We start from the raw sequence: 26,725 nt of genomic DNA, 5'->3' as shown, positions 1-26,725 counted from the left end.
CCATCTGGGGACCTTTTCGTCGATACTTTTCCCCGCGATCTAGGTCTCGCGACATTGCTGCACGATCCTGTTAGCGTGCTGTTTCTGTGGTGTTGCAGACTCTACCAGGTACCTCGCAGTATTCCACCCAGCGATCCAGCGGTGGACTACTCTCGCTTGTGCTAGCCGCGACACTCGGAGGCTATTCCACGCTGTCGCTGGATCTTTTGTATATATTTCTACGGGACACTGTCGTCTTTGGACACCCAGTGCATTTCTGAGTTCGTCCATATCATTTCATATGATTTTCTGAAGTGCAAGAAAGGACACTGTCCACCTCTTTGGGTGCCCTAGTGACTTTGGAGTTTGTCCATTTTAGTTACGGTCGCCTGCTGCATCTACCGGCTGTGCTCGCAGTTCTACCTCCCGTTGGCCGTCAAGGATACCTTAGTCGGTGAGTAGGTATTTCATGATAGCCCTACACACAAATATACCTACAGATCCATGAAAGTCACTGTTTTTTTTTTCTTCATTTTTTGGATGAAAAAAAAAAAGTCCTTCACTGCGTGAACGCGTCCGGATAGTAGACATTTCTGGATAAAAGGAGGCCGAATAATCGAGGCCGAACTGTACACACAACAGAAAAGTAACTCCCCTTCATCAAAATAATGCTACTTTTCAACGAAAAAGTTTTTTTTTCTTCCATTTTTCTCACGCATCGGGTGAAGTCTGCAACTTGGGCCAAAAATAAGGAGCATAGCTCAAAGGATTAAAGTGATAGTTGCAACTGAAGGTATATTTCCCTTTTGTCTTTCAAAATAAGTAGAAAATAGTTACTGTAAAAGTGGATATTTTCGCGCGACTAATTTTTCGCGCTTGGCCAGGTATGAAGAGTTTCGCGTGTTTTTAGTTCCGCGGAATCAAGACGTCAACTACTGGAATGTATGGCACGCAAAAATATTCCTGTGCTTCTGTTTGCACGAAATGCGCGAAAATTTCAACACCGCCAAAATTTCCACTTTTACAGTACTTAAGTATGCACCTGATCGCATCATTACGAGCTAATTAAAAAAAGAAGAAGCTCCCTACCATGGGAGGGGGGAACACCCCCTAATTCGCGCGCGCATGCGTGCGAGCGCCGAGACGCCAAGTTAAAGGTGCATGGTCCCGGTGTTTTAGTCAAATGCGTACGCGGACGCACAGCACAAGTTTCCTATAGAGACCTACGCTATTGACTCCTCTTTAGCGCTTACCGTACGCTTTGGCCCACTTTCCCCCGAGTCCGAAAAAGTCCGATTCAATGTAGTCAGTGGTCGGATCACAGTTCGGCTCATGATTCGGCTGAGGGGGATGACAGCTTTAGCAAACTTCTTTTGTGATGTCATAATAACAAGCACATTATGCGTTACTTAGCAACACCTACGCACTTTAACGTTAGGGCCCTTTGATGACAGCTAAACTTCGGTAATCTTCGTATCAATGCTAACGGTGGTGATCGGCAATATCATCAACAGCGCCCTCTACACTACCGGGACTATGCACCTTTAAATCATGAAAATCTTACTCATAAATACTTTTTAAACTTGGCATGGCATCACTGCAATAATGCAATGGTTACATGGATGGTGATGCCATGCCCATGCCCATGGTTATGTTCTAACGTTAGAATAGATAAATGTTTTTTCTAGGTCTAGTTCTAAAGTTAGATCAAATAATCCAAAATCCGTTGTAGAATTTAGATATTTTCTACAGGTCTAACGCGAACGTAGTCGTTACAGAAAATTCTTGACCTGTCTGGCTGTGGAACTGTAGGTCTAACGTTACTCTAGTTTCTATACGTTACGTCGACGTTAGTATTGTACAACATCAAACTAACGTTACATCTATCGTATTGGTTAAATTACACTGATAGTAATACACGTACACACCTTCAGTCACTGTTTAACGGTTACTTCTAACAGGGTTAGAAAGGCTTTGTCCGTCTTGGTGGCTTTGCCCAGAGTGCCTTGGATCGGAGAAATGTTGTCCGCCGGATGAGAACATAGGGCCGGGCAAGAGGATGCAATACACGTCTTCAGTATTTCGCTAATTCGTGACTGAAGTCTAGACATCATAACTAGTCCCTCACTCCCTGTGTACGTGTACACTACACACGGCAAGCCACAGGTACAGCTACTTAAACGAGAGACCTGTTCCTCCGCAGTAGTAGTACACAGTATTGTCGCATAATGCGTGTTCAGCGATCGTTGACGTCCAGACGTTCACACGTTGACCTACGCGGCGTACAACAACAGGGCGATCGCGTTGATTTGCATGGATACACAACGCAAACTTTCACTGCACCAAGCAACTGGGTAGTGTGGTGGTTGGGTACTACGCCTATGATGTATAATTGGGTTGCTCCGTACAGCGAATGTCCCATAATAATCCTCATCCAAAGAGAATCTTTGTTAGTAGAGGTTAGTGAGTCTGCATCTATTCAGATAAGTCCTAATTTGCATATTTTCAGACGCTGCATTGACCATTGTGTAGTATGTGGATCTTCTTCTTCTTCTTCTTCCGATAAAGTGCTGCCCTCAAATGGTCGAGGATGTATGTACAATAAAGTTCTAATCTAGGTAGCCCGACCAGACGCTGTGCGAGCTACGGTGTATTTATACAGCGACTGGGCTGTGTATACAAAGTGTAGTTATAATCTAGGATGTTCCTTGTGGTCCAGTCAATCTAGCGCTTTTTAGGGGGTAACCCACCACTAATTGCAACAGTAGGTATTTCACTGCAGTGCAAGTCGTTGAAGCCTCCTGAACACCATACTAAAAGTCCCAAAAAATCCAGTGGGGCAAAATAGTAAAATTTGCATAATATGTAAATTAGCACCTGTAATGAGCGAAAATTGACAGATCTTAGCTTGCCGTTATCCAATTTTAAAGATTTAAATGTATAAACTTATATTAATTGTAGGTCAATGAACACGATGGATGCCTTTTCGAATTGGTCATACAAAATTAATTTACATAAAATGCGAATTAGTGGTAGCTGTAAGAGTACATTCATAACAACAGTATACTCACATTGGCATAATGCACGTTTTGCATAATGGGGACGCGGGGTTGAGGGAGTAACTTTGGGCGCCTCCCCTCCCAAGGGGCCGCTAACATGTGCACCCCTTTTTTCTATATAAGTATTGTAAAGCAATGTATCCTGTATTGATTACATTGCATTTCTTGGAAACAAAAGTACCCTTGCTATAAGGCACGAGCGAATTTTGACAGCATGTACGTTTGAAACATATATATTTGCGTTATATGATATTATATGTTTTCTATAGTGCAAAGTGAATAAAGGACATTTTTGGGGGCACACGCCACAGGATCGCCCTTCAATAAGCACCCTCTTTATTGTGTAGCTCTTGTAAAACAAATCTTCTTCTATCATTTTCGTGACTTTTCATTTATATAAGAGTGTATTTGCTGTATTGCCGGACCTACTTTTAAAACTACTCACGCTAGAACAACTGTATTTGGGTTGCTAATATTTTGTAATAAAGGGCGTGTGCGTAGGTGTAAATTTAGACACCTCTCCAGAGATTACCTTAGAATGTTCACCTTTTTGACAATGTAGTTATTGTAGAGCAATGCTTCCTCTATTAATTAGTTGCATTTTTTTTGGAAACAAAAGTGCCTTTGCTGTAAGGCAACAATGGAATTTCGAAAACATGTAACTTTGGAACATATATATATTCGCGTTATATGATATTATATGTTTTCTCTATTGCTGTGAGGGTGGATTATTTTTTGGCACATCCCACAGGGTTGCCGTTTAATGCGCACCCTCTTTACTGTATAGATCTTGTAAAGTTAAGTCAACTCTTCTATCATTTCCATTACTTGTCATCGATGAAAGTGATTTGCTGTATTGGCTGGACTACTTTTACAACCATTCACGCTAGAACAACAGTATTCGCGTTGCTAATATATGTGTTTTGCAATAAGGGGGAGTGAGCGTAGGTGTAAATTTGAACACTTCCCAATGGATTACTTTTGAATGTTCACCCTCTTGACAATATAGTTATTGTAGAGCAATGTCTTCTCTATTAATTAGTTGTATTTCTTGGAAACAAAAGTGCCTTCGCTATACGGCACGATGGAATTTTAAAAACACGTACGTTTGGAACATATATATATTCGCGTTATTATGATATTATAAGTTTTCTATATTGCTGTGAGGGTGGAATATTTTTTGCCACATCCACGGGATTGCCATGTAATGTGCATCCTCTTCACAGTATAGATCTTGTAAAGTTAAGCCTCTTCTATCATTTCCATGACTTTTCATTGATAAAAAGTGTATTTGCTGTATTGCCGGGACTACTTTTAAAACCATCCATGCTTCATAGAACAATGGTGTTTGCGTTGCTAATATCTGTGTTTTGTCTTAAGGGGGCGTGAGCGTAGGTGTAACTTTGGACCATTCCCAAGGGATTGTCTTTTAATGTTCACCCTTTTGACAATATGGATATTGTAGAGCGATGTCTCCTTTAACTACGATGCATTTTTGAAAACAAAAGTGCCCTTGATGTACGGCACGATCGAAGTTTGAAAATATGTACATTTGGAACATATAGTATATTCGGGTTGATGATATTCAATGTTTTCTATATTGCCATGATGATGGTGTACTTTGGGGCACATCCCACAGAATTGACATTTAATGTGCATCCTCTCACTGCATAGATATTGTGAAGCAATGCTTCTTCTATCATTTCCACGACAGTCATTGATATAAAAGTGTGTAGCTGTAACAGTATTGCCAGAACTACTTCTAAAACCATGCACTAAAGACATGAAAGAACGTTGGTATTTGCGTTCATAGTATCCGTGCGTTGTAATTACGGGGCTTGAGCGGAGGTGTAATTTTGGACACTTCCCAAGCACTGAAAACCTACCATTCAAATACCCTTCACCATTGAGAGTTAGCACTGACCACTCGAAACCTATACCATTCAAATACCCTTCACCATTGGCAGTTACCACTGACCACTGGAAACCTACCATTCAAATACCATTCACCATTGGCGTCACCAAGACCACTGAAACCTACCATTCAAATACCCTTCACCATTGACAGTAAAAGTTGTCAAGACCACTGGAAACCTACCATTCAAATTCCCTTCACCTTTGGCAGTTACCATTGGCCACTGGAAACATACCATTCAAATTCCCTTCACCTTTGGCAGTTACCACTGACCTCTGGAAACTTACCATTCGAATACCCTTCACCATTGACAGTTACCACTGACCACTGGAAACCTACTATTCAAATACCCTTCACCATTGACAGATACCACTGACCACTGGAAACCTACCATTCAAATACCCTTCACCGTTGGCAGTTACCCCTGATCGCTGGAAACCTACCTTTCAATTACCCTTCAACTTTGACAGTTACCCCTGACCACTGGAAACCTACCATTCAAATACCCTTCACCGTTGACAGTTACCACTGACCACTGGAAACCTACCATTCAAATACCCTTCACCATTGACAGTTACCACTGACCACTGGAAGCCAACCATTCAAATACCCTTCAACATTGACACTTACCACTGACCACTGGAAACCTATGCCATTCAAGTACCATTCACCATTGGCGTCACCAAGACCACTGAAACCTACCATTCAAATACCCTTCACCATTGACAGTTACCACTGACCACTGGAAACCTACCATTCAAATACCCTTTACCATTGGCAGTTACCACTGACCACTGGAAACCTACCATTCAATTACCCTTCAACATTTACAGTTACCTTTCATTACCTTTCAATTACCCTTCACAATTGACAGTTACCCTTCATTACCATTCAATTACCATTGACTATTTTTGTAAGGGAGGATGAAATCCAAAATGAAACTGGTTTGCATTTTATGAATGATTCCATTTTCAATGGAAGAAATGAGCTTGAATCTTTTGGTATTTGCACCGACAGATACAATATGGATCACATAACCAATAACAATGGATCTAAATTGATAGAACTGTGTGAATGTTTAAATCTACATATTATTGTCAACAGCATAGTTGGTGATGATAAAGGTAAAGGTAGCGTTACATGTGCAGATTTTATCACCATTGACTACGCAATAGCCTCATCCGAACTGTTTATGAACTTCAGTAACTTCTATGTGGATATGTTTGATGAACTCTTGTCTGACAAACATTGCCCGATCGTCTTAAGTATCCATGCAAAAACGCCATCTACTGTTCCTTGTTTGAAAAGTATTGACAATACGGTCAATATTTCCGAGAAGGATGATAACAAAAATAACACAAAAATGAGAAGGATTAAATGGAATAACGATAGGAAGTCTGAGTTTGTAGATGGTCTGAACGCTTTTGCTATATCTGAATTAGATTCCTTTATCGAGTCCATGAATGTTGATAATGTTGGTCAAGAGGAAGCCTAAGAGGACATCGACAAAGCGACCAATCTATTGCAAGAAGTGTATGTTAATGCGGCTTCTTCATCTGGAATGCTGCACGCAATGAAGAGTAAATCGCATACTAGTATTAGTAAAACGACTCTTTCTAAATCACAGCCATGGTTTGATAAAGAGTGCAAAAATATAGGAAAAATTCATGCAAATTAAAAACAAATGTCGAGAAAATAGATCAGATTATATGGATGAAAAGAGAGCAATTGGCAAGAGTTATAAAAACTTTGTACGATCAAAGAGAAGAAAAAACTTTGCTGACTTACATACTAACATAAGGAGTTTGAAAAGTAAAAATCCCAAAGACTACTGGAATATTATAAGTAGAAACAAAAAAGGAACTACAGCGCCTTCAAACATTTCAATAGAAGATTTCTTTGAACACTTTAAAAGCTTAAACAATCAAGCTTCGAATACTGATGTCGTAGATCTTGATTATGGCATTGGTATGAATTATGAATTGAATCGAAGAATTGATGAGTCTGAACTTAAAAATAACAAGGCTCCTGGGGATGATATGATTTATACGAACTGTTAAAGAATAGTTCTAAATCTCTTTTGAGACTTGTTACCAAACTGTTTAATGTAGTGCTTGATACAGGTATTATACCCTCAAGCTGGGTGGTAGGCTTGATTAAACCTTTGTTCAAATTAAGGTAAAGGCTCACCTGATGCTGCTGATAACTACAGGGGTATCATCCTCTTAAGTTGCGTTGGTAAGCTATTCACTGCTATTCTAAATGAACGCATTACTTCGTTCATTAACTCTTATGATCTACTTGGTGAAGTTCAAGCCGGTTTCCGGTCAGGTTATTCTACGATGGATCATATTTTTTCATTGTACGCAATTGTTGATTGGCATTTACAAAAAAGAAGAAACTGTATTGTGTTTTTGTGGATTAGAAAAAAAAAAAGCTTTTGATTTAGTTGTTCGAAGTTCGCTGTGGATTAAATTACTGAAGGACGGGATTGATGGAAAATTGTTGCGTGTAATTGTCAAAATTTATGACAACGCTAAATCTTGCATTTCATACGGTGGTAAGAAATCAGATTTTTTTCAGAGTAACGTAGGAGTAAGGCAAGGTGAAAGTTTGTCTCCAATCTTATTTACAAGAGAGATACAATGGTCTGAGCTCTTTATCTACACTCAATTCACGATTGCTTTTTTGAGAAAGAAATGGATGTTTATATAAATTTATTCACTCTTTTGTACGCTGACGATACTATTGTACTTGCTGAAAGTGCGAATGATTTACCCCATAAAACACAGAAGGTGAAGGGTGACTCTACCGCAGGTAATCCGGAGGTTGTTCCTCAACGGCGATTGAAGCGAGAGTAATTCGATGCAGCGAAGGATCGTGTGACATCTCGCACGTGCGATAGGTGACGCGCGAATAGCGGTCGCGATTGGTCAAAAGTGACAATGATAATGATTACACAATTAATACGAACTAAAATCTACAGTGATTGAATTAACACTATATTATGATGAATAATAAATCTACGTAACGTGTGCTACGTTATTGCGACACGACATGACCGTAAACCGGTCTGAACCAAATTGTAAGGCCAAACAACTATGCATGGATATTTCCACTAGCAAGGTGTTTATGGGGAAATCTTTGATATTCGATAATAAGCAGTGGCAAATTAAACTGGCCAAAACACAGGGCTGCTACACACAAAATAATAAGCGGCTAATCGAGCCACTACAGGCTAAACAAAAGGTGGGTCCAACGTTTTATTAGGATCCGTTTCCTTTGGATATCTCAGCTATTTCAAAACCAATTTTCATCGAATAAACTTTGAATTCCTCGTAGAATTACGTGCTCTTTCATATTTCATGAGAAGTTTTTCATTATCTCACAAAAGAAAGTGGAAACTTGAAGCCCCATCACAGCCAATACTATACGATTCCTTTAATTTTGAATGCCTTCCCTTTTTAAGATGGTGACCCCCCCCCCCCCACCAAAAAAAAAAATCTTATGTTTAAAGAAAGTGAAATACATGCAAACTGACAGCTCTGTTTTTTCTATATATTTCTAACAATGGGTATAATATCCTAACTTGAATATCCAAACAGTACACCTAACTATATGTCCAAAATCGAGTTTTACACAGAAAAGGCCTATATACATGCATTTCTTCTTAGAAAATGAATAATTTAACGCACATGTAGAAGACGTCGAGCTACTAAAGTCAAGTGTATATATAGAAATTGAAAGAGATGAGAAATGAAAGAAATGCACTTGCTGTAGCAAGAAATGACGGGGAACAAGCTGAAATACAATGTGGGCCTACGTTTAATTCCACTCCTTATTAAGAGATTCACTGTTTCTGATGGATGTAATAACACAAGAGTGTAGATTGCAATCATTATCCTGGGCTTGAACCGAATGCAAACATGTCTATGTAACTTTTTCAGAATCCTGCGAATGTAATACGACTAGTGTCATGGCAAAGGCTATCATCATGGAGTACTAAAACGCAATTTACTTAACTTTACAAGAGCTAGAAATTATGCATACACTGGCTTACATTTTGGCATTTACCATTACGACATGAATTCCATGTGTTACCATGTCACACAAAAAAGTGAAGAACTGCATCTAACTTCTCATTGAATTCATGCAAAAATAATTTCCTACATACTGATCGGTAGGACAAGTTCGATTACATTCCACTCTTCACAGTGAAGCTTGTTAAAAGTGATGTAGCATTTGAAATCTGCTTGTTGATATATTTCATTGTTTATTTGTTTAATAGCCTTTATTCTTAAGACCACGCATGTGTGTGGGTTTTTTTCCTACTTGAGACATGTTAGAATGGCGGAATATGGTAATCATTTCAAATAATGAATGTATTTTCCTGACAATGATGAAGAAGTGAAGAAGGAGTCGGAGGGGACGAGCTCATCCTCCGGAGGAGAAAATACCTCTACTTTCATCATCAGTATACATGTACAAATGAAATTACAAATTAACGAACCTTCGGAATTACGAACCCTATTTCGTTTTCGGATTAACGAACCTTCGGAATAACGAACCCTATTACATTTTCGGATTAACGTACCTTATGTCGCTTTCGGATTAACGAACCTTCGGAATAGCAGACCTTATTTCATTTTCGGATTAACGAAGCTTCGGAATAACGAACCTTGTATCATTTTCGGATTAATGAACCTTCGGAATAACGAATCTTATTTCATTTTCGGAATAACGAACCTTCGGAATAACGAGCTGTAACCGATTGTACAGGCCATCCCCCTCCTCCATTTCAGGGGGATGCATCCCCTATCCCCCCCCCCCCCCCCCCGGGATTTACGCCCATGCTGCAAACAGTCTTTCCTTCCTTCCCTCCTTCTTTAGATTGAGATAACTGTTTGGGTCCTTGGTGAAACGGACCCCTTGGCACCGTGTTTCCATGAAAGTTGTCAGCTGACAAATTAGGGGCGGATCCAGGAATTCTGTAAAGGGGGCGCAACTAATATTTCTGGTGCCACTTTTTGGTTTCATTCATTTTTTTTCTTTTTATTTCTTTTATTTTTAACGAAAAAAATAGGGGGGGCACCCCCCTCCCACACCCTCCCCCCCCCCCCTCGCTCGCTCCGCTCGCTCGGGCTCGGTCGCTTCGCTCCCTCGCAGACTAACCGCCCCCCCCCCCCCCTAAGATCAAATCCTGGCTACGCCGTTGGGCTGTTAAGCTTTAATGAAATTATGAACACACCTTTTAGTGCCCCTGATGTGCTTTTCAACATACAGCTACATACCTACAAAACGTACGTACCAACTTTTTGAACATTAAACTTTCTTTGTTACTCTATGTGTTCAAATATAAAAATAAAGGAATGAAACTTTAGCATCCAATATATTTACCAGATCTTGTATTATGGGTTCATCTTTGCTTTTTTCCCCATTTTTTTATTGCTCCGCCACGGAGTGTCGCCGGAGGCATGCATGAAAGGCTTTATGACGGTGTTAACACGGTATTATCACGGATCTTGCGGTGTAAACACGGGGGATGCCGTTCTTTACACGGTGAATGGCGTTTCGAACACGGTCCATTTCAGACCGCCAAGACCGCCACGAAAAATTAAACATGCTTAATTTTTCTGGCGGTTCCCCGCGGTTCTCGGGGTTTATGGCGGATGAATGACGGATGACTAGGGTTTGTGTACGGTGTGAACACAGTCTTTGGCGGAGCACGGCGAATTGCCGAACCGCCATCTAAACCGGCGATGTGTGATCGCCCCTAAACTTCTCGATCTTTTGCCAGTCTGACCGCGCCTGTTGTGTAGCTATTAGAGACTTTCAAAGAGAAGGAAATCCATTTTATAAGGTCTAAGTTTTATGAGCGAAAATTTTCTAATGAAACTTGGTGTGTCACGACCATGGGCGTAAATCCCGGGGGGGATGGGGGGGATATATCCCCCCCTGAAATAGTCTGGGCTCCGTCCCCTTTTCCTTGGTGCGACCAAGAGAGGGCGCAAATTTTCTGATTGCGATAATCGAGAGACTGCGCGCCCAACGCTCGGGTATCGCAGTTCTCGGCGTATCGCAATCCTCGGGTGTCACGCCCTCATACGGCTTGTCGCGTACACTGAATCACCCCTACGAGTAAAAAGAGTCCAGAAGCTAGACTACCCCTGAAATGGAGGAGGGGGGGATGGCCTGTACAATCATCCCCCCCTGAATTTTGAGGGGAAAAAATTGAGGAAGCAGAAATGTGATTGTATCAATTTTGGCATATTGCATGACGTTTGTACGCCGGCCTTCAGACAGGTAACAGAGCTGAACAGTATTCTATCTTGTAGGAAAATGTATAATTTTCTCAAGCGCTCGCTCGCTTCGCTCGCTCGCGAAGAAAGTAACATCGACATAAACTGTAAGGTATGGCTCAGGCGTTGACAACGTCAAATAGTATAGGTCTACATGTAAACATGCTATGACGCGAGTAACTGGGGACCATCTGCAAAATATGTACGAAAACATACAAACAAACAATAACAACAACTTTATCGCCATAATTGAATCCCCTCCATTTCCTGAATCATTCCTGAGAAACGACAGTGACTGATGACTCAGTCAGGATCTATGGGCATACCAAGGGAAGATCAGGGACGTCGAATCTATGGGGGGCAAAGGGGCATTTGCCCCGCCCCAAAGGAAGTGTTTAGACAGACAAATCATTTATCCCCCAAGCAATTCCCGAGATGAGGACAAATCTCGAACTGTCTTAATGGGAAATTGTCCAAATATCGCCAGAACTATATGCACCAGATCGTTGTATTGCAATCATGAACATGCAAAAGGTCCGCTATACAGGATAAGGGATAAACTTTGTACACTTTTGACATAGACGTATTTTATCAAAGAGTGTGCAGCAGATCTTTCACTTAACAAAAGCAACCTAATATGTATAGAGGCGTCGATGGGGGGGGGGGATGGTTCTCAATTAAAAGTGGGACAAACAAAAGCGAGAAATATAGCTACAAACGACAGTTTTTGGAGTGTAAAATTTTAAAATTTTAAAGCTCGCTCGCTCCGCTCGCTCGCATTTAACCGCTATGCCATTCTCCTGATGTTGCTGCCAGTGATTGACAGCAGGTGCACCCGGTGCGCCCCCCTTAATTTCCAAAGCGAAAATATAGCTACAAACGACAATTTTTAGGACTGGAAAAATGTCAAAATTTTCAAGCTTCGCTCGCTAGCATTTAATCAGTATGCCATTCTCCTGATGTTGCTGCCAGTAATTGCCGGCAGTTGCGCCCGGTGTGCCCCCTTAATTTCAAAGCGAAAACATACAGCCACAAACGGCAGTCTCTTTGGACTGTAAAATGTCAAAATTTTCAAGCTCGCTCGCTCCGCTCGCTCGCATTTAACCACTATGCCATTCTCCTGATGTTGCTGCCAGTAATTGCCGGCAGTTGCACTCGGTGTGCCCCCTAAATTTCCAAAGCGAAAAAGTATAGCTACAAACGGCAGTTTTTAGACTGTAAAATGTCAAAATTTTCAAGCTCGCTCGCTCCGCTCGCTCGCATTTAATTGCTATGCCATTCTCCTGATGTTGCTGTCAGTGATTGTGAGCAGGTGCGCCCCCCTTAATTTCCAAAGCGAAAAATATAGCTACAAACGGGAGTTTGGGGACTGTAAAATGTAAAATTTTTGAAGCTCGCTCGCTTCGCTCGCTCGCATTTAATTATTATTCCATTCTCCTGATGTTGCTGCCAGTAATTGCCAGCAGTTTTCGCCCGGTGCGCCCCCTTAATTTTCAAAGTGAAAAATATAGCTACAAACGGCAGTTTTTGGACTGTCAAATGTCAAAATTTTGAAGCTCGCTCGCTTCGCTCGCTCGCATTTAATCATTATGCCATTCTCCTGATGTTGCTGCCAGTAATTGCCAACAGTTTTTGCCCGGTGCGCCCCCTTAATTTCCAAAGTGAAAAATATAGCTACAAACGGCAGTTTTTGGAATGTCAAATATCAAAACTTTGAAGCTCGCTCGCTTCGCTCGCTTGCATTTAATCATTATGCCATTCTCCTGATGTTGCTGCCAGTAATTGCCAACAGTTTTCGCCCGGTGCGCCCCTTAATTTCCAAAGTGAAAAATATAGCTACAAACGGCAGTTTTTGGACTGTCAAATGTCAAAATTTTGAAGCTCGCTCGCTTCGTTCGCTCGCATTTAATCATTCATTCTCCTGATGTTGCTGCCAGTAATTGCCAACTGTTTTTGCCCGGTGCGCCCCCTTAATGTCCAAAGCGAAAAAATACAGCCACAAACGAGAGTTTTTGGGACTGGACTTCAAGCTCATTCGCTTCGCTCGCTCGCATTTAATCATTATGCCATTCTCCTGATGTTGCTGCCAGTAATTGCCAGCAGTTTTCGCCCAGTGCGCCCCCCCCCCCTTAATTTCCAAAGCGAAAAAATACTAGTACAGCCACAAAGGACATGTGGGACTGTGAAATATCAAAATTTTCAAGCTCACTCGCTTCGCTCGCTCGCATTTAATCGTTATGCCATTCTGATGTTGCTGCCCGATTGCCGGCAGTTGCGCCCGGTGTGCCCCCATAAATTCCACAGCGAAAAAATACAGCCACAAACGGCAGTTTTTAGACTGTAAAATGTTAAACTTTTCATGCTCGCTCGCATTTAATTGCTATGCCATTCTCCTGATGTTGCTGCCAGTGATTGACAGCAGTTGCGCCTGGTGTGCCCCCCTTAATTTCCAAAGCGAAGAATATAGCTACAAACGGCAGTTTTTGGACTGAAAAATGTCAAAATTTTCAACGCAAAGAGATTTCACCGTAGGAGGGGGAAACCCCCCTACCATACCCTCCCCCCTCGCTTGATTCGTTCCCTCACATAACCGCTCCTCCTAAGATCAAATCCTGTCTACGCCGATGATAGGCCCCATTATTTAGTAGTCTTTCACAGTGATGTCGCACAGCAAGAGCTGAAATACCACGACTTTGTCATTCAATAATATATTGTGAATATTTCATTTTCTTATTGTTTTTTTTTAAAGAAAAGAAAACAAAATTTTCACCACAAGTGAGCACCAGATCGCTGAATTTCAGGTCTGAAAATGCAAAATCTTCCTCGTGTGGGAGAGGAATTACCCCCCCCCCCCCATACACACCCTTCCCCCGTTCGGTCGTTCCGCTCCCTCTCACAGATATTTCTCCCCCCCCCCCCCCCCCCCAAAAAAAAAGCAACAAGAACAAAAAGTCTTTATGTTGTTGCTGCCACTTTTCTCCCACTTTATATTTCATGCAAAAGAGTGGGGCATCCGATCCCTGTAAAGTGTGTGTGTGTGGGGGGGGGGGGGAAGGGGGCACAAAGCTTCTCCCCCCCCCCCACCCCCCCACCCCCCCCCCACCCCCCCCCCCCACCCCCAAAAAAAAAGGCTTCGCCGGTCCGGTTATGGGCTTGTAATCGTGGTGATGGTGACCATCCCCCCCACTCCTCAGTATGGATTTACGCCGTTGGTCACGACTCACTCACGACCCCAAAGACCCGCAGTTGTTCATAATGAAAGTGCCCAATGTATACGTCGTATCGTACTCTGTATACAAGGATCGGGGGGCCGGGGGGGGGGGGGCATCACGTGATACAGACAATGCAGTGGCAACCACGGATAGTTCGGTGGTACGGTGGCAAACTAAGCACATGCGCATTCTTATTATGTAAATTAGCTTCTCGTGTATTATGCGGAAGGATATTAATTTCGATTCGTGATAGAAACTCATGGTCTATGCTGTTTGGTCGACAACTATTTTCAAATGAACTAGATTTTATGATACAATAATTTTCCACCATTTTCACCTTGTATGGACCATTTTCATCGGAAAACATGTGAATGAGGACCGAACTTTATTTTACCTGCGTACTTACATTTGACGTCATCTATGACCCTCCATTTTTCCGCTTCGCCATTTTTCTCATTCCGTGCCGTGGGACATTGCTTCTACAACTGTGCCAGTAGATCGAGCTTTATGTCTTTGGAAGGCTACGTATTTCAGTTGTAACAAGTTATTGTATGCTTAAGGAGGCCCTTAAGGATCAAAATGGGAGACGCAACGACATCTACCACAGGTAGTTACATTTTTTCTTGACATGCTCTTTGTTTTGTGTCTGACTGAATCTCGCGATTCGTGCTAATGTACACAGCCCTGTCGCTGCTGTACACAAGTGTCGCACGGCGTCTGTCGGGCTCCTCAATCGTATCAGACGGTCTAGATCTATACAACCCCGTCTAACGTTAAATGGTTTTATGGTTAGACTCACAATCTGTACGGTAGAAGTACCGTACGCGTGTCTGTTCTGGGCAAGTGCAGAGCGAGTGGCGTGATTTTTCACTTGATCTAACAAATAAATTAGATCAGTTCGGGAAACCCGCTCATGAGGGGGGCTCTGCTGAGCTCTGGCTCACAAGGATCCCTCCTCATGACTCGATGAGCATGGCGGGGCCATGGCGTGACCATGTCCATGAGGCCTGTCGGCCGCTCTGGCTCTGGCCTCTCGGGGCCGGGTAGCCCAGGAGACCGCGCCTTAGCGGCGCGGTCCTGGCGGCTACCCCGCAGTTTCGCTAGAGTGAGAATCACGAATAACTCCCTATTGCCACATACGGCGACTTTACGAATAAACCATGGGTAAATTTCTGTCATAAACACAGTGACAATAAAAAATGAAATATAGGCCTACATCAGTTCGGGAAACCCACTCACAAGGGGGGCCCCTCCTTAATATAAGTAACCCGTCCCCCTTATAAGTAACCCCGTCCCCCTTATAAGCAACCCCCTGGGCACACCTTATAAGGAGTCTCCACGCTTTTTTGCAATGCAACGCGAAAATGAAAGGACTGCGGCAATTCGCTTGATTATGTCCATAAAGCTTCACAAGTTTCCTAGTTACTCACGAAATTTGAGCAAAATGCTTGAGTGCAGACGTGGCGACCGAGTACGTACTCAGTCGCCACGTCTGCACCAAAGAGTATAGAAGCGCACGCATCGTGCGCTCTATACTCTTTGGTCTGCACTCAAGCATTGCCGCGCCGCCGCGCCTGGCGACACTCACGCCAGTAATCGCTCGCATTTCAGCATTCGCATGGGTCGTTTGACATCGCATTTAAATCCATGATTTTAGATATGATGCCTCGAACCGATTTCGCTCAAATTTCGTGAGTAACTAGGAAACTTGTGAAGCTTTATGGACATAATCAAGCGAATTGCCGCAGTCCTTTCATTTTCGCGTTGCATTGCAAAAAAGCGTGGAGACTCCTTATAAGGGGTGCCCCGGGGGTTACTTATAAGGTGGACGGGGTTACTTATAAGGGGGACGGGTTACTTATAAGGAGGGGCCCCCCTTGTGAGTGGATTTCCCGAACTGACATTATCCCATTGCCTTGGTTCTTCTCACCAGTTTATCTGGAAACTGCAAAATTTTCCACATTTTTAGGAGTAGATTTCTAACTGTTAACGTTAGAGTAAGAACCCCAATTTTCGGCCGGCCTCCAATATCCGGACACAGCTTAGGCCTACCACTTATCACAAGGCAGCAAAGTGGACTGTCACAACACAAGTCACAAGCATATCACATCGTTTCACACAGATTTATCTACTAGCACACTCGTTCACCACAGGAAAGTGCCTGAGTCACCTCCAAAAATCCATCTAAAATCCCAAATTTTGCCGTCCAAAATGCGGAATCGCCGCAACTTTTCAAAAGCATGCGCGAATTGGGTCCCGTGTAAAGAATCCGGGACGCCGAAAAAGCGCTAAAAATTGAAAAATTACGCCGTTCTGTTGTGAGATTTTTTGTTTATCGCAAGCTCAGAGTGTGATGGTATCCTCAAAAACACAAAAGAAAAACAAAATCTTCGTACGTGCCAATGCAGTAAGTAAATGTACAGGGGCTGAATGCAAGTGCAGAGTCCCCAAAATTCGGACAAAAATTAGGTTGATATATTTAACATACATTATTATAGATATAATTTTGTGGAGTATTATTGTCCCCGCCGAACGAGTTCGAGCAGGGGACTATGAAACGGGCTCCGTACGTGTGTGTGTCTGTGTGTCCGTGTGTCCGTCCGTGCGTCCGTCCGTGCGTCCGTGTGTGATCAAAATGTTCAAAAATGCTACTCCTTCGCCATTTCTAACCCGATTTTGATTCTGTTTGCTTTATATGATAGCACTACATGAGAGCTTTGAAACTTCTATACAGAATTTCAGTTGTGACCTTTGGCCTTGACCTTTGACCTATATTGTACATTTTGCTTCAAAATGCTACTCCTTCGCCATTTCTAACCCGATTTTGATTCCGTTTGCTTTATATGATGGCACTGGGTGAGGGCTTCAAAACTTCTACACAGAATTTTGACCTTTGACTTCTTTGACCTTTGACCTTGATTTTTGACCTATATTGTACATTGCCTACAAAATGCTACTCCTTCGCCATTTCTAACCCGATTTCGATTCCGTTTGCTTTATGTGATGGCACTAGGTGAGGGCTTCAAAACTTCTACACAGAATTTTGACCTTTGACCTTGATTTTTGACCTATATTGTACATTTTGCTACAAAATGCTACTCCTTCGCCATTTGTAACCCGATTTCAATTCCGTTTGCTTTAAGTGATGGCACTAGGTGAGGGCTTCAAAACTTCTACACAGAATTTTGACCTTTGACTTCTTTGACCTCTGACCTTGATTTTTGACCTGTATTGTACATATTACTACCAAATGCTACTCCTTCGCCATTTCTAACCCGATTTCGATTCCGTTTGCTTTATGTGATGGCACTAGGTGAGGGCTTCAAAACTTCTACACAGAATTATGACCTTTGACTTCTTTGACCTTTGACCTTGAGTTTTTACCTACATTGTACATTGGCTACAAAATGCTACTCCTTCCCCATTTCTAACCCGATTTCGATTCCGTTTGCCTTATGTGATGGCACTAGGTGAGGGCTTCAAAATTTTGACCTTTGACTTCTTTGACCTTTGACCTTGATCTGTTTACCTATATTGTACATTGTGCTACTAAATGCTACTTCCGGCGGGGACATATATTACGCACCGCGTAATTTCTACTTTTCCTTGTTTGAGTTGAATAAATATTGCAAAAAAGCTTAAGTGTCCGAAAATTGGGGCTTTTACTCTAGGCCTAAGCGGCCTGCCCTAGTGGATGGAGAGCCTTGCTACCATTTTGAACGTGTATTAGGGTGTCTGATCGCGCACTGCCAACCCTCGACCAAAACGCGCCCCTATCTTATAACACGCAAGTCCCATAGAATGCAATGGAGCCGCGCGCCTACGCTGTTTTGACCCAGCATTTTTCAGCCAAATTTCGCCTTTATTGCCAAATCCCCAGACCATGCCATTAATGAATCCTGACAAATTTGGTATCATATGAAAGAGGAAGTTTTTCTCCATATCCTATCAGAATGGCGGGACATGAATCCTACGATAAATTCATGTAAAAATCAATAGAAGAACATCTATCCCCATATCTCAGCGTCTGCTTCGGTACTTGCATCGCCGCGAGACATGCTAGTTGTTGAGGATATGCTGAATCCGATGGTGCCGTTAGTTTTTCGCTAGCTCCATGCCTAGGTGTGGGGATATCGCCTGGAAGATACCCCCTTGCAATAATTTTTTTGGTCACAGCGAACGTTTTAGGCGTGGCTTCGTATGCAAGAATCCATAGTAACTTCGCGCGAAGGCACTCATTATGTAAATTCAATACGCATCGCGTCTGCCACATGGCCTCTGCTGCGGTGTGTGTTGATCGCGTGCGCGCATGCAGCGCTACAGTGAGCTACCTGTGTGTGTGTGTGTGTGTGTGTGTGTGTGTGCATGCGGCCGATCAGTGAGCAGCTGCAGGAAACTGAGCTGTCACTTGCGATAGCTCGTAACACACATAGCACTCTGTACATTTTTGGATACAGTCACGCTCACAAATCACGTATTGTGGCTAATCAGTTTGAAAACAGAGAACATGTAGCTCTAGACTCTACTAAAGTTCTATCTACTACGGATTGGTAATGTTCTTATCATCGTTTATTAATTTTTCGAAAGTGCACTCGCGATGCTCGAGTCTACGTTGTAGACTGGCACGGAGAAGTCGATTGTGAATGTCCGCTTGCCAACGTAAGAACTGTACTCTTGTGGTAGCGGTACTCTGCAAATGTATGAATACCAGATCGACAAAAGGGCGTGCAAAAGATTTCGGAAGACTCGTATTTGGTCATTCATGCACGTATGAATAGTGGTAATGTGGCATTACAGTAAACCTCGCATGAGTCGAAGCTCTCGGGACTGACAAAAATGCGTCGACTTAAGTGAAATTCGACTCTCGCGAGAGTCGATTTTTTTTCGACTCACAGTTATGTACATGTATCATAGTACATTTGCATGCATGTGTGTGTGTGTGCTTGCGTGTGTGTGTTTGCATTCAAATTTGTCTGTTCTTGAAGATAATGTTCTTATTTTGTTCTAAATTGAACATGGAGTTTGTATCAATACTAAAGATTAGTTAAACGTAGTTCTGCGAATGTTTGCACTAATGTGGCAGTGTGCATGTGCTATGTCTATGGTGCAACTAGTAGCCATCTCTGTCAACCTACCCTGAGACAAACACTCTCCCAGGCCCATCCCACCTCCATTGAACAAAACTATACAGCCAGCCGGGCACGCACAAACAAGCTCCGCCCACTTGGCCTGTCACTAAAATATTAAAGCAGCAATTGGTTGACCAAGGAGTTCTGGCTTGACATGGATAAAGTATGGATGTGCTGTGTGTATGGATAAAGTATATGAATCGATGTGCTGTGTGTATACATGTATACATGTGTATGTATTCGACATGCGTGCAGAGCGGTACGGTGAGTGAGCATATACCTGCAGCAGGCCAGGGACGGGGTTCTGCGACATGCCGATTTTTGTGTTCTCCTCTAAATGTAATGAGAATGCCAGACAAATTTTCTTCGGCTCAAGTGATGTAAACTACGTGTATTTTGTACAAAAGGGACTGAATGTTTTACTTCGACACAGCCGAAATTCGACTCTCGTACTTCGGCTTATCCAAATATTTCTTAGAGAAAATACATAGGGAAAAATCGGGACTTTTTATTTTGCTTCGAGTTAAGTGATTTTCGACTCACTCGACGTCGACTTATCCGAGGTTTACTGTATTTCCAAGCTTGTAGAGGTTGTACTTGTACAGCTTGTACATTTCACGCGAGCTGCTTGCACCTGCTCTCGACAGTTGGCTACATTTTCTTCGAACCATGTTCGCCACGCCAGCTGCCCTGGCCGCCGTGCCGCCGACAAATCGCGATGTTCTCTGCTTAGCTCCTTGCATTTTACCGGTGGGGCTAGCTACGCTTGCGATATGACCATGTACCATAGCGAGCACGTACGAACGCACGCAGCGCGATAGCGCACACGGGTATGACAACACAATTAGGGGGAGGGGCTAACCACTGTGCGCTCATTAACCTCTCGCTCGAGGTCTGCACGCTCCAGCAGCTTCTCAGCGCTATTTGCGAACATGATTTGTGCCGTGTTTTGCTCGTTCTCAGCGAGAAAAAGTTCTGATATTGGCGTATTTTCAAAGCTTAATTTCTCGAGATAGGATCATCATTTCGTCATGAAATATGTCTTAACATAATTCTCTTTCATATGAAATTGTTCATAATCGGCTTTTGAAAGAATTTCAAAAGTTAGAAAAACTACGTGTATATCCATTTGTACGCATCTACGCATGCGTGAATAATGACGTCAATATACGGAAACTCAAGGATATGAATAATGCATCATCGCACGGTGCATAATTACAAGGTGAAATGAATATGCATTAAAAAGTTCTTTTTTTTTTTTTGCCGTGTGTCATTCATTTATGAATATTTACGCCTGTAGCGAGTAATGCAGTAGCCTTTTGTCAAGGCTCTCTCGCTGTATGGTGTAGAGAGCCCAGCCGAGTAAGGTAGCGCGACTCGCTTCGCTCGTCCGTTCTCTCGTCCGTTTGCTCGTCCGTTACAGCGAGAGGGCCTTGACAAAAGGCTAGCAATGTGCAAGTTATTGTGAGTTTAGTAAGCATCGGTGAGGTGAAGATAATTCGCCTTATAAGACAACATTTTCTGCATCATAAGCAATGAAATGCATCAAACAGTCACCGATTGGAATCATTTAGGTTTAATTGACCCATGTAAGTATTCCTAGTAGTTTTTGTTGAAAAATTAAAGAAATATAGCGCCGGAATGGCACCCGTTTTGTACAACATAAGATCTGAATGCGAAAATGGCGCAGCCGCCACACTAGGTGTGGCGGCTGTCGCAGTTAGGGGCTGGGGCGAGATGCAAAGCCCCCTTGCACTCGGCTGCAGGGTAGACCATGATCCATGTCTAACGGTTAGACGATCTATAAAACAAAATTTCCGTACGTGCCGATGCAGTGAATAAATGTACAGGGGCTGAATGCAAGTGCAGAGTCACCGAAATTCGGACACAAACAGGCGCCACAATGTCCCCGATGAAACCTTTGCGCTAACAAGGTAAACCTTACAATGTATGGCGCGCTCATTTTTCAGTGGCCTTGTATGCGTATTGACATTGCGCGCGTGTCCGAATTTTGGGGAATTGACAAGGTGATAATATTTGGGTATTCTGTGAAATTTTATGATGTTAACAAAATCAATATTGGTAAAAAGTAGGTTGATATATTTAACAGACATTATTATAGATATAATTTTGTAGAGTATTATCTGCTGAGTTAACAAATATTGCAAAAAAGCTTTAGTTAAGTGTCCAAAAATTTGGGGTTTTACTCTAGATGTTTTAATCATGAGTTATAAGCTTTGAAAGTTGATGCCAGATTAGGCTATTTTGGCCAGAATCTTGTGAAAAAAGTGGCTCACAGGGCGAGTGCAGTCACGCAAGATTTGCCCGCGCAGCCGGGCTCGCATGCGATCAATTGATGAGCACACAGAGGCCATTGATACGCAACCTTCCATAGCGATTCTCGGCTTGGATACGATAAGTTTCAGTAGCATGTGTTTGCTGCAGCCTTCTACAAAGGCGGTCATGCTGTGTGGCGGTCATTGTGCACAGTGGTCAATCGTCCAGGAGAAACCAGATCTGTGGTAGCTAGTTGTTTTGGGAAAATGGTCACTCGCTATACACTGGCTGACTGCATCGTTGCGATCAATATTAATGTTTTGTGAAAATGTAAGAAAGCCAGCGTTCCTAAATTTATATTGTCCAATATTGATAAATTTTCTGCCATTCTGTTTGATTTACACTGTAACTTTATACTAATCTTGAAATTATGACGGGAATGGACATGGTAAAGATGCTGAAGCCTGAATGCATTTTACACATATCTGCACACGTGGATGCCAGACCTCGGTAAAGAAGGAACTTGTATTGTCTACCCTTACTTTTGAAGGTCTAGCAGAATTGGCCCATCAGGAGTACCAGGCGGGGGATTACGAAAATGCCGAGAAACACTGTATGCAGCTATGGCGGCAAGAACCAGAGAATACAGGTGTCCTCCTGCTTCTAAGCTCAATCCACTTCCAGTGCCGGAGACTGGATAGGTAAGTAGGCACCTATACTCCATTGATGTGTGACAAGACTTAAAGGGGATGGCTAGTAACTAATCAGTGGGAATGCTGGGGGATGATTGTTTCAATCCTTGTGAGATTCATTTAAGAGTACATTATCTATCTATTGTTGTGTGAAAATTATTTGCTTCAAAATGGTCTCATATTCAAGTAATGTGCAGTTTAATGTACCATCACTGTACAGGCATGCTGACCTGGAAGCATTGAACTGGTGCAGCCCTATAGTGCCTATTGCATATTGCGATGCAACACCAACACACATTGCTATCGAAGAAAGTTGTTTATATTCCAATACAATGTGCATCTAAATACTGTAATGCTTATAAAAGACACGATGATTTCTCATCGAACGTAAACTACATCGTCCATGTGTTGCGTTCAGCCGGGCTAGCAATGGCCGCGCACACACAGCGCATCTGCACACAAGTCATGTATGGATTGCATGCACAGAATACATGTACTGCTGTATGGAATATCGTAGTAGCAGTGTGATGTACGGTGAATGACGATACGGTGCTTACAGGGCCAGGGTAAGGGAAACTTTCACAAATTATGTTTACGAACCAAAAGAAAATGAAATTGCTTGAATAAAACGTATGCAAAAATCGTTTCAGTATTTTTGGGGGTGCGTCAAATGTACCGAGGATGTCCGTCAAAAAAGTGACTGTGGTGTTCGTCACTTTCAGCGTGGTGTCCGTCAAAAACCCCGTGTGGTCAGTCAAAAAATGACCATGACGCACCCATGTCTGGGGGTAGTGGGGTGCGTCATTACATTGACAAGTGCATTATGATATAGTACTTGGTACAGAGCATACCATTTTAAGAGGAATTCAAAGTTTATTGATGAAAATCAGGTTTGGAATGACTGAAACATCCAAAAACAAAGTAAAACAAAGAGATTGTAATAAAGTGTGGGTCCCACACTTTATTAGAATCGCTTTTTTTGGATATCTCAGCCATTTCAAAACCAATTTTCATCAAATAAACATTGAATTCCTCACAAAATTACATGCTCTTTCATATTTCATAAGAGCTTTCTCATTATCTCAGCAAAAAAAAATGTTAGAAACCTGAAATCAGGTCTCAACCAAAACTATACGATCCCTTTAATCTGTTGCTTGGCTGTGTCTTATTGTTTTTATTGTTTTTTGGGGTTTTTTTGTGCCTCTGCCCAACAAGATTGTAATTGATATTTTGATGGTCAAGCAGGGTGCTACATAACTTTTTTTTTATCACTTGCCCAGTCAGGCAAGCAGATTTTGGAATTATTCCAGCACAAGTTTTGCAGAATGAATTTTACGTATCTGAAAAGAAAGTCCTGAAATATAAAAAGGTGATAGTCCTGAAGAATCACTCGAAAGTTAAGTGCATTATAAAACAATAATTTCATTAAGCAGCACACATTGATTCACACGCTTAAACACGTTTTGGAGCTACAAACTTGCTTTGATTTGAGTGTTGGTGTTGCATTGCATGGGGGCTTCTTGGTATGAGTTGGAAAGCTGCTTAAATGAAATTAGTGTGTTGCATCACTAAACAGTTATCTTTGAATTATGTATGGTAGAATGTGTGGGTTTTTAAGGGAGAGGTGAACAAAGGGAGCCCTTTAAAACTGGGCAAGCACTCTTTTTTTCATTGTTCAAAAACACTTACCCAACTTTGAATTTCACTTGCCCTGGGCAGTTTGGCAAGCACTTACGTAGCACCTTGAGTCAAGGGTCTTTGTTAAGTGCGCTGTCCGTGTCTGATACTGGTTGTCGATCCATTTGGCTGTATCTAAAATTGACTTATTGTAGTTTGGCCCTGGATTTTAAAAATGGGCCATCCCTTTTGAATTCCTTCCCAAATAGCACAGAACATGATATATTCCACCAGAATGACAACACTATTGTAAAGCTATAACATTTCTGTGTTATTTGAAGCTTGTTAGCCATTAAAATTCGAATAATGCACCAAATGTCCACCGTAACATATTCTGTGTACGAGGCACAGCTGCATAATCCTGTGATTGTAATATGATACTTGGGCCAAGTAATTTAAGAAAGTAGTTTCTCGTCTGGGTTTTTAGCTCACCTGAGCCAAAGGCTAAGTGAGCTATTACGATCGCCCTTCGTCCGGCGTCCGTCGTGCGTAAACCTTTTACATTTTCATCTTCTTCTTGAAAACCCCAGGACTGATTTTCATCAAACTTGGCAGGTAGCATCCCTAGGGGGTTAGGAACTGAATTTGTTAAAATGGGCACCATGCCCCACCCAGGGGGCCCCCAGGGGGGGCCCAAACCCCCCAAAATTAAGGAATCTGTAAAAATCTTCTTCTCTAGAACCAGAAGTGATAGAGCTAAGTTAATACTATGAGTTAGTACATTGATGACTGTACAATAGTTTCAAGTTCGTTCATGGCAGGATCAGGGATGCCCCCCCCCCCCTTGGGACCCAGGGGAGGGGGGTGAGGAGGGGTCCTAATGGGGCCTAAATTGTACATTTTTATCTTCTTCTTTAGAACCCCATGACCCATTTTCACCAAACTTGGCAGGTAGCATCCCTAAGGGGTTAGGATCTCATTTTGTTAAAATGGGCACCATGCCCCATTCAGGGGGCCCCCCAATGGGGCCCAAACCCCCAAATGAAGGAATCTTTAAAAATCTTCTCTAGAATCAGAAGTTATAGAGCTAAGATAATACTATGAGTGAGTACATTAATGACTGTAGTTTTGAGTTTGTTCATAGGAGATCCAGGGGTGCCCCTCTTGGGGGCAGGGGTGGGGGGGGGGGGGGTGGTTGGGAAGGTCCAAATGGGGGCCTGAATTGTACATTTTCATCTTCTTCCTGAAAACCTCATGATGGATTTTCGTCAAACTTGGCAGGTAGCATCCCTAGGGGGTCAGGATCTAAATTTATCAAAATGGGCACCATGCCCCACCCAGAGGGCCCCAGGGGGCCCCAATCCCCAATAATTAAGGAATCTTAAAAAATTTGGGCCCTTATTGTACATTTTCATCTTCTACTTGAGAATGCCTGGTCAAATGTTGGTAGAGCTGTGAATAATTTAAATTAGTGACTGCGTGAAAGGTGAACTTGCGATACTCAGGTGAGCGCTAGACCCGCGGGTCTCTTGTTTGAGATCAGTGATGAGGGATGGGGTCGAGAAACAACAGTTTTAGATATTTTTAAAGCCAATTATAAAAAAATAGTAAATAGCAAAAAAAAGCATGCGGCAGCCAAAATAGACGCGTGCGAGGACGAGCAACTACTATCTTTTTTTACTTGGCCTTATACTTCGAACAAAAGATATGCATGTTAAAGCTGTCAGAAAGGAAGAATTCACTAACTTCTTTTTACTTAGTTATCTGTGGCAAATAACACACCACTTACATAAACTACTGTATAAGTGGTTATTTTTGCGAGGTTTTAATTTTCGCGAATTTCGCGAATCACGGTTGGATTGCAAATGTAACAACACATGAAAATGTCGCCATACACTAGAGTAACAATGCATGCAAGATATCATTGGTGTCAATTTGCGAAAACAACATCTCACAAAAATGTCTGTGACCTAATTCGCGAAAATATCTGTACGCGAAAACAACATCTTATACAGTACATAAGTGCATCACACAGGTCTGTAAAACTAGAGTAGTAGTTTAGATTTGTAATTTTTTCGTAGTAGGAAAGTAATTATTGGAATTTTAACAGTCAATTTGACTAAACAAATAAAGACCCTCTTGAGTTCAAAATTTGTAGGTTTCCAAATTGTGTTTTCTTCAATACCTCAGTGTTCTCACCAAATTTTCAAAAATTTGCATTCAAAAGGGATGATATGTCTTTAATTGTGAAAATCATTTAGAACTCTTTCCATTGTCAATATGAAAGAAAGTCATGATCGATAATGGAAGGGTAATTCAGTGGGTCTCTATGCCAGATATGTCTGTGCATAATAGCCTACATTACAGGAGATTTTGGCTGTACTTTGTTTAATATGTGTAATCTCATTGACTACTACAGTCAGCCTCGCCCAACATTATTGCGACTGGGCAAAACATGTCAACTTGTGCATACTGTAAACAAAGATATTTTCTCTTATTTAATTTTTCCTGCTAAATGGCTCAAGAAACATATTCGTGGGAAGATT

General features: G+C 42.2%; 1 protein-coding gene across 1 annotated transcript in view; it reads left to right on the top strand.

The window, feature by feature from the left end:
- The first annotated feature begins 15,036 nt into the window (after positions 1 to 15,036).
- LOC140234639 (UDP-N-acetylglucosamine--peptide N-acetylglucosaminyltransferase 110 kDa subunit-like) overlaps positions 15,037 to 26,725 on the top strand; it is a 55,852-nt gene continuing 44,163 nt past the window's right edge. Inside the window, exons 1-2 of the mRNA XM_072314671.1 lie at positions 15,037 to 15,071; positions 22,421 to 22,571. Coding sequence (XP_072170772.1) covers positions 15,044 to 15,071; positions 22,421 to 22,571 — 179 coding nt within the window. The 5' untranslated portion in view covers positions 15,037 to 15,043. The remainder of the gene's footprint in view (positions 15,072 to 22,420; positions 22,572 to 26,725) is intronic.

The sequence above is a fragment of the Diadema setosum genome, chromosome 11, assembly GCF_964275005.1.
Source record: "Diadema setosum chromosome 11, eeDiaSeto1, whole genome shotgun sequence".
Classification (NCBI taxonomy): domain Eukaryota; kingdom Metazoa; phylum Echinodermata; class Echinoidea; order Diadematoida; family Diadematidae; genus Diadema; species Diadema setosum.
The sequence above is the reverse complement of the archived record's forward strand: the minus strand, read 5'-3'. Positions and strand labels throughout refer to the sequence as shown.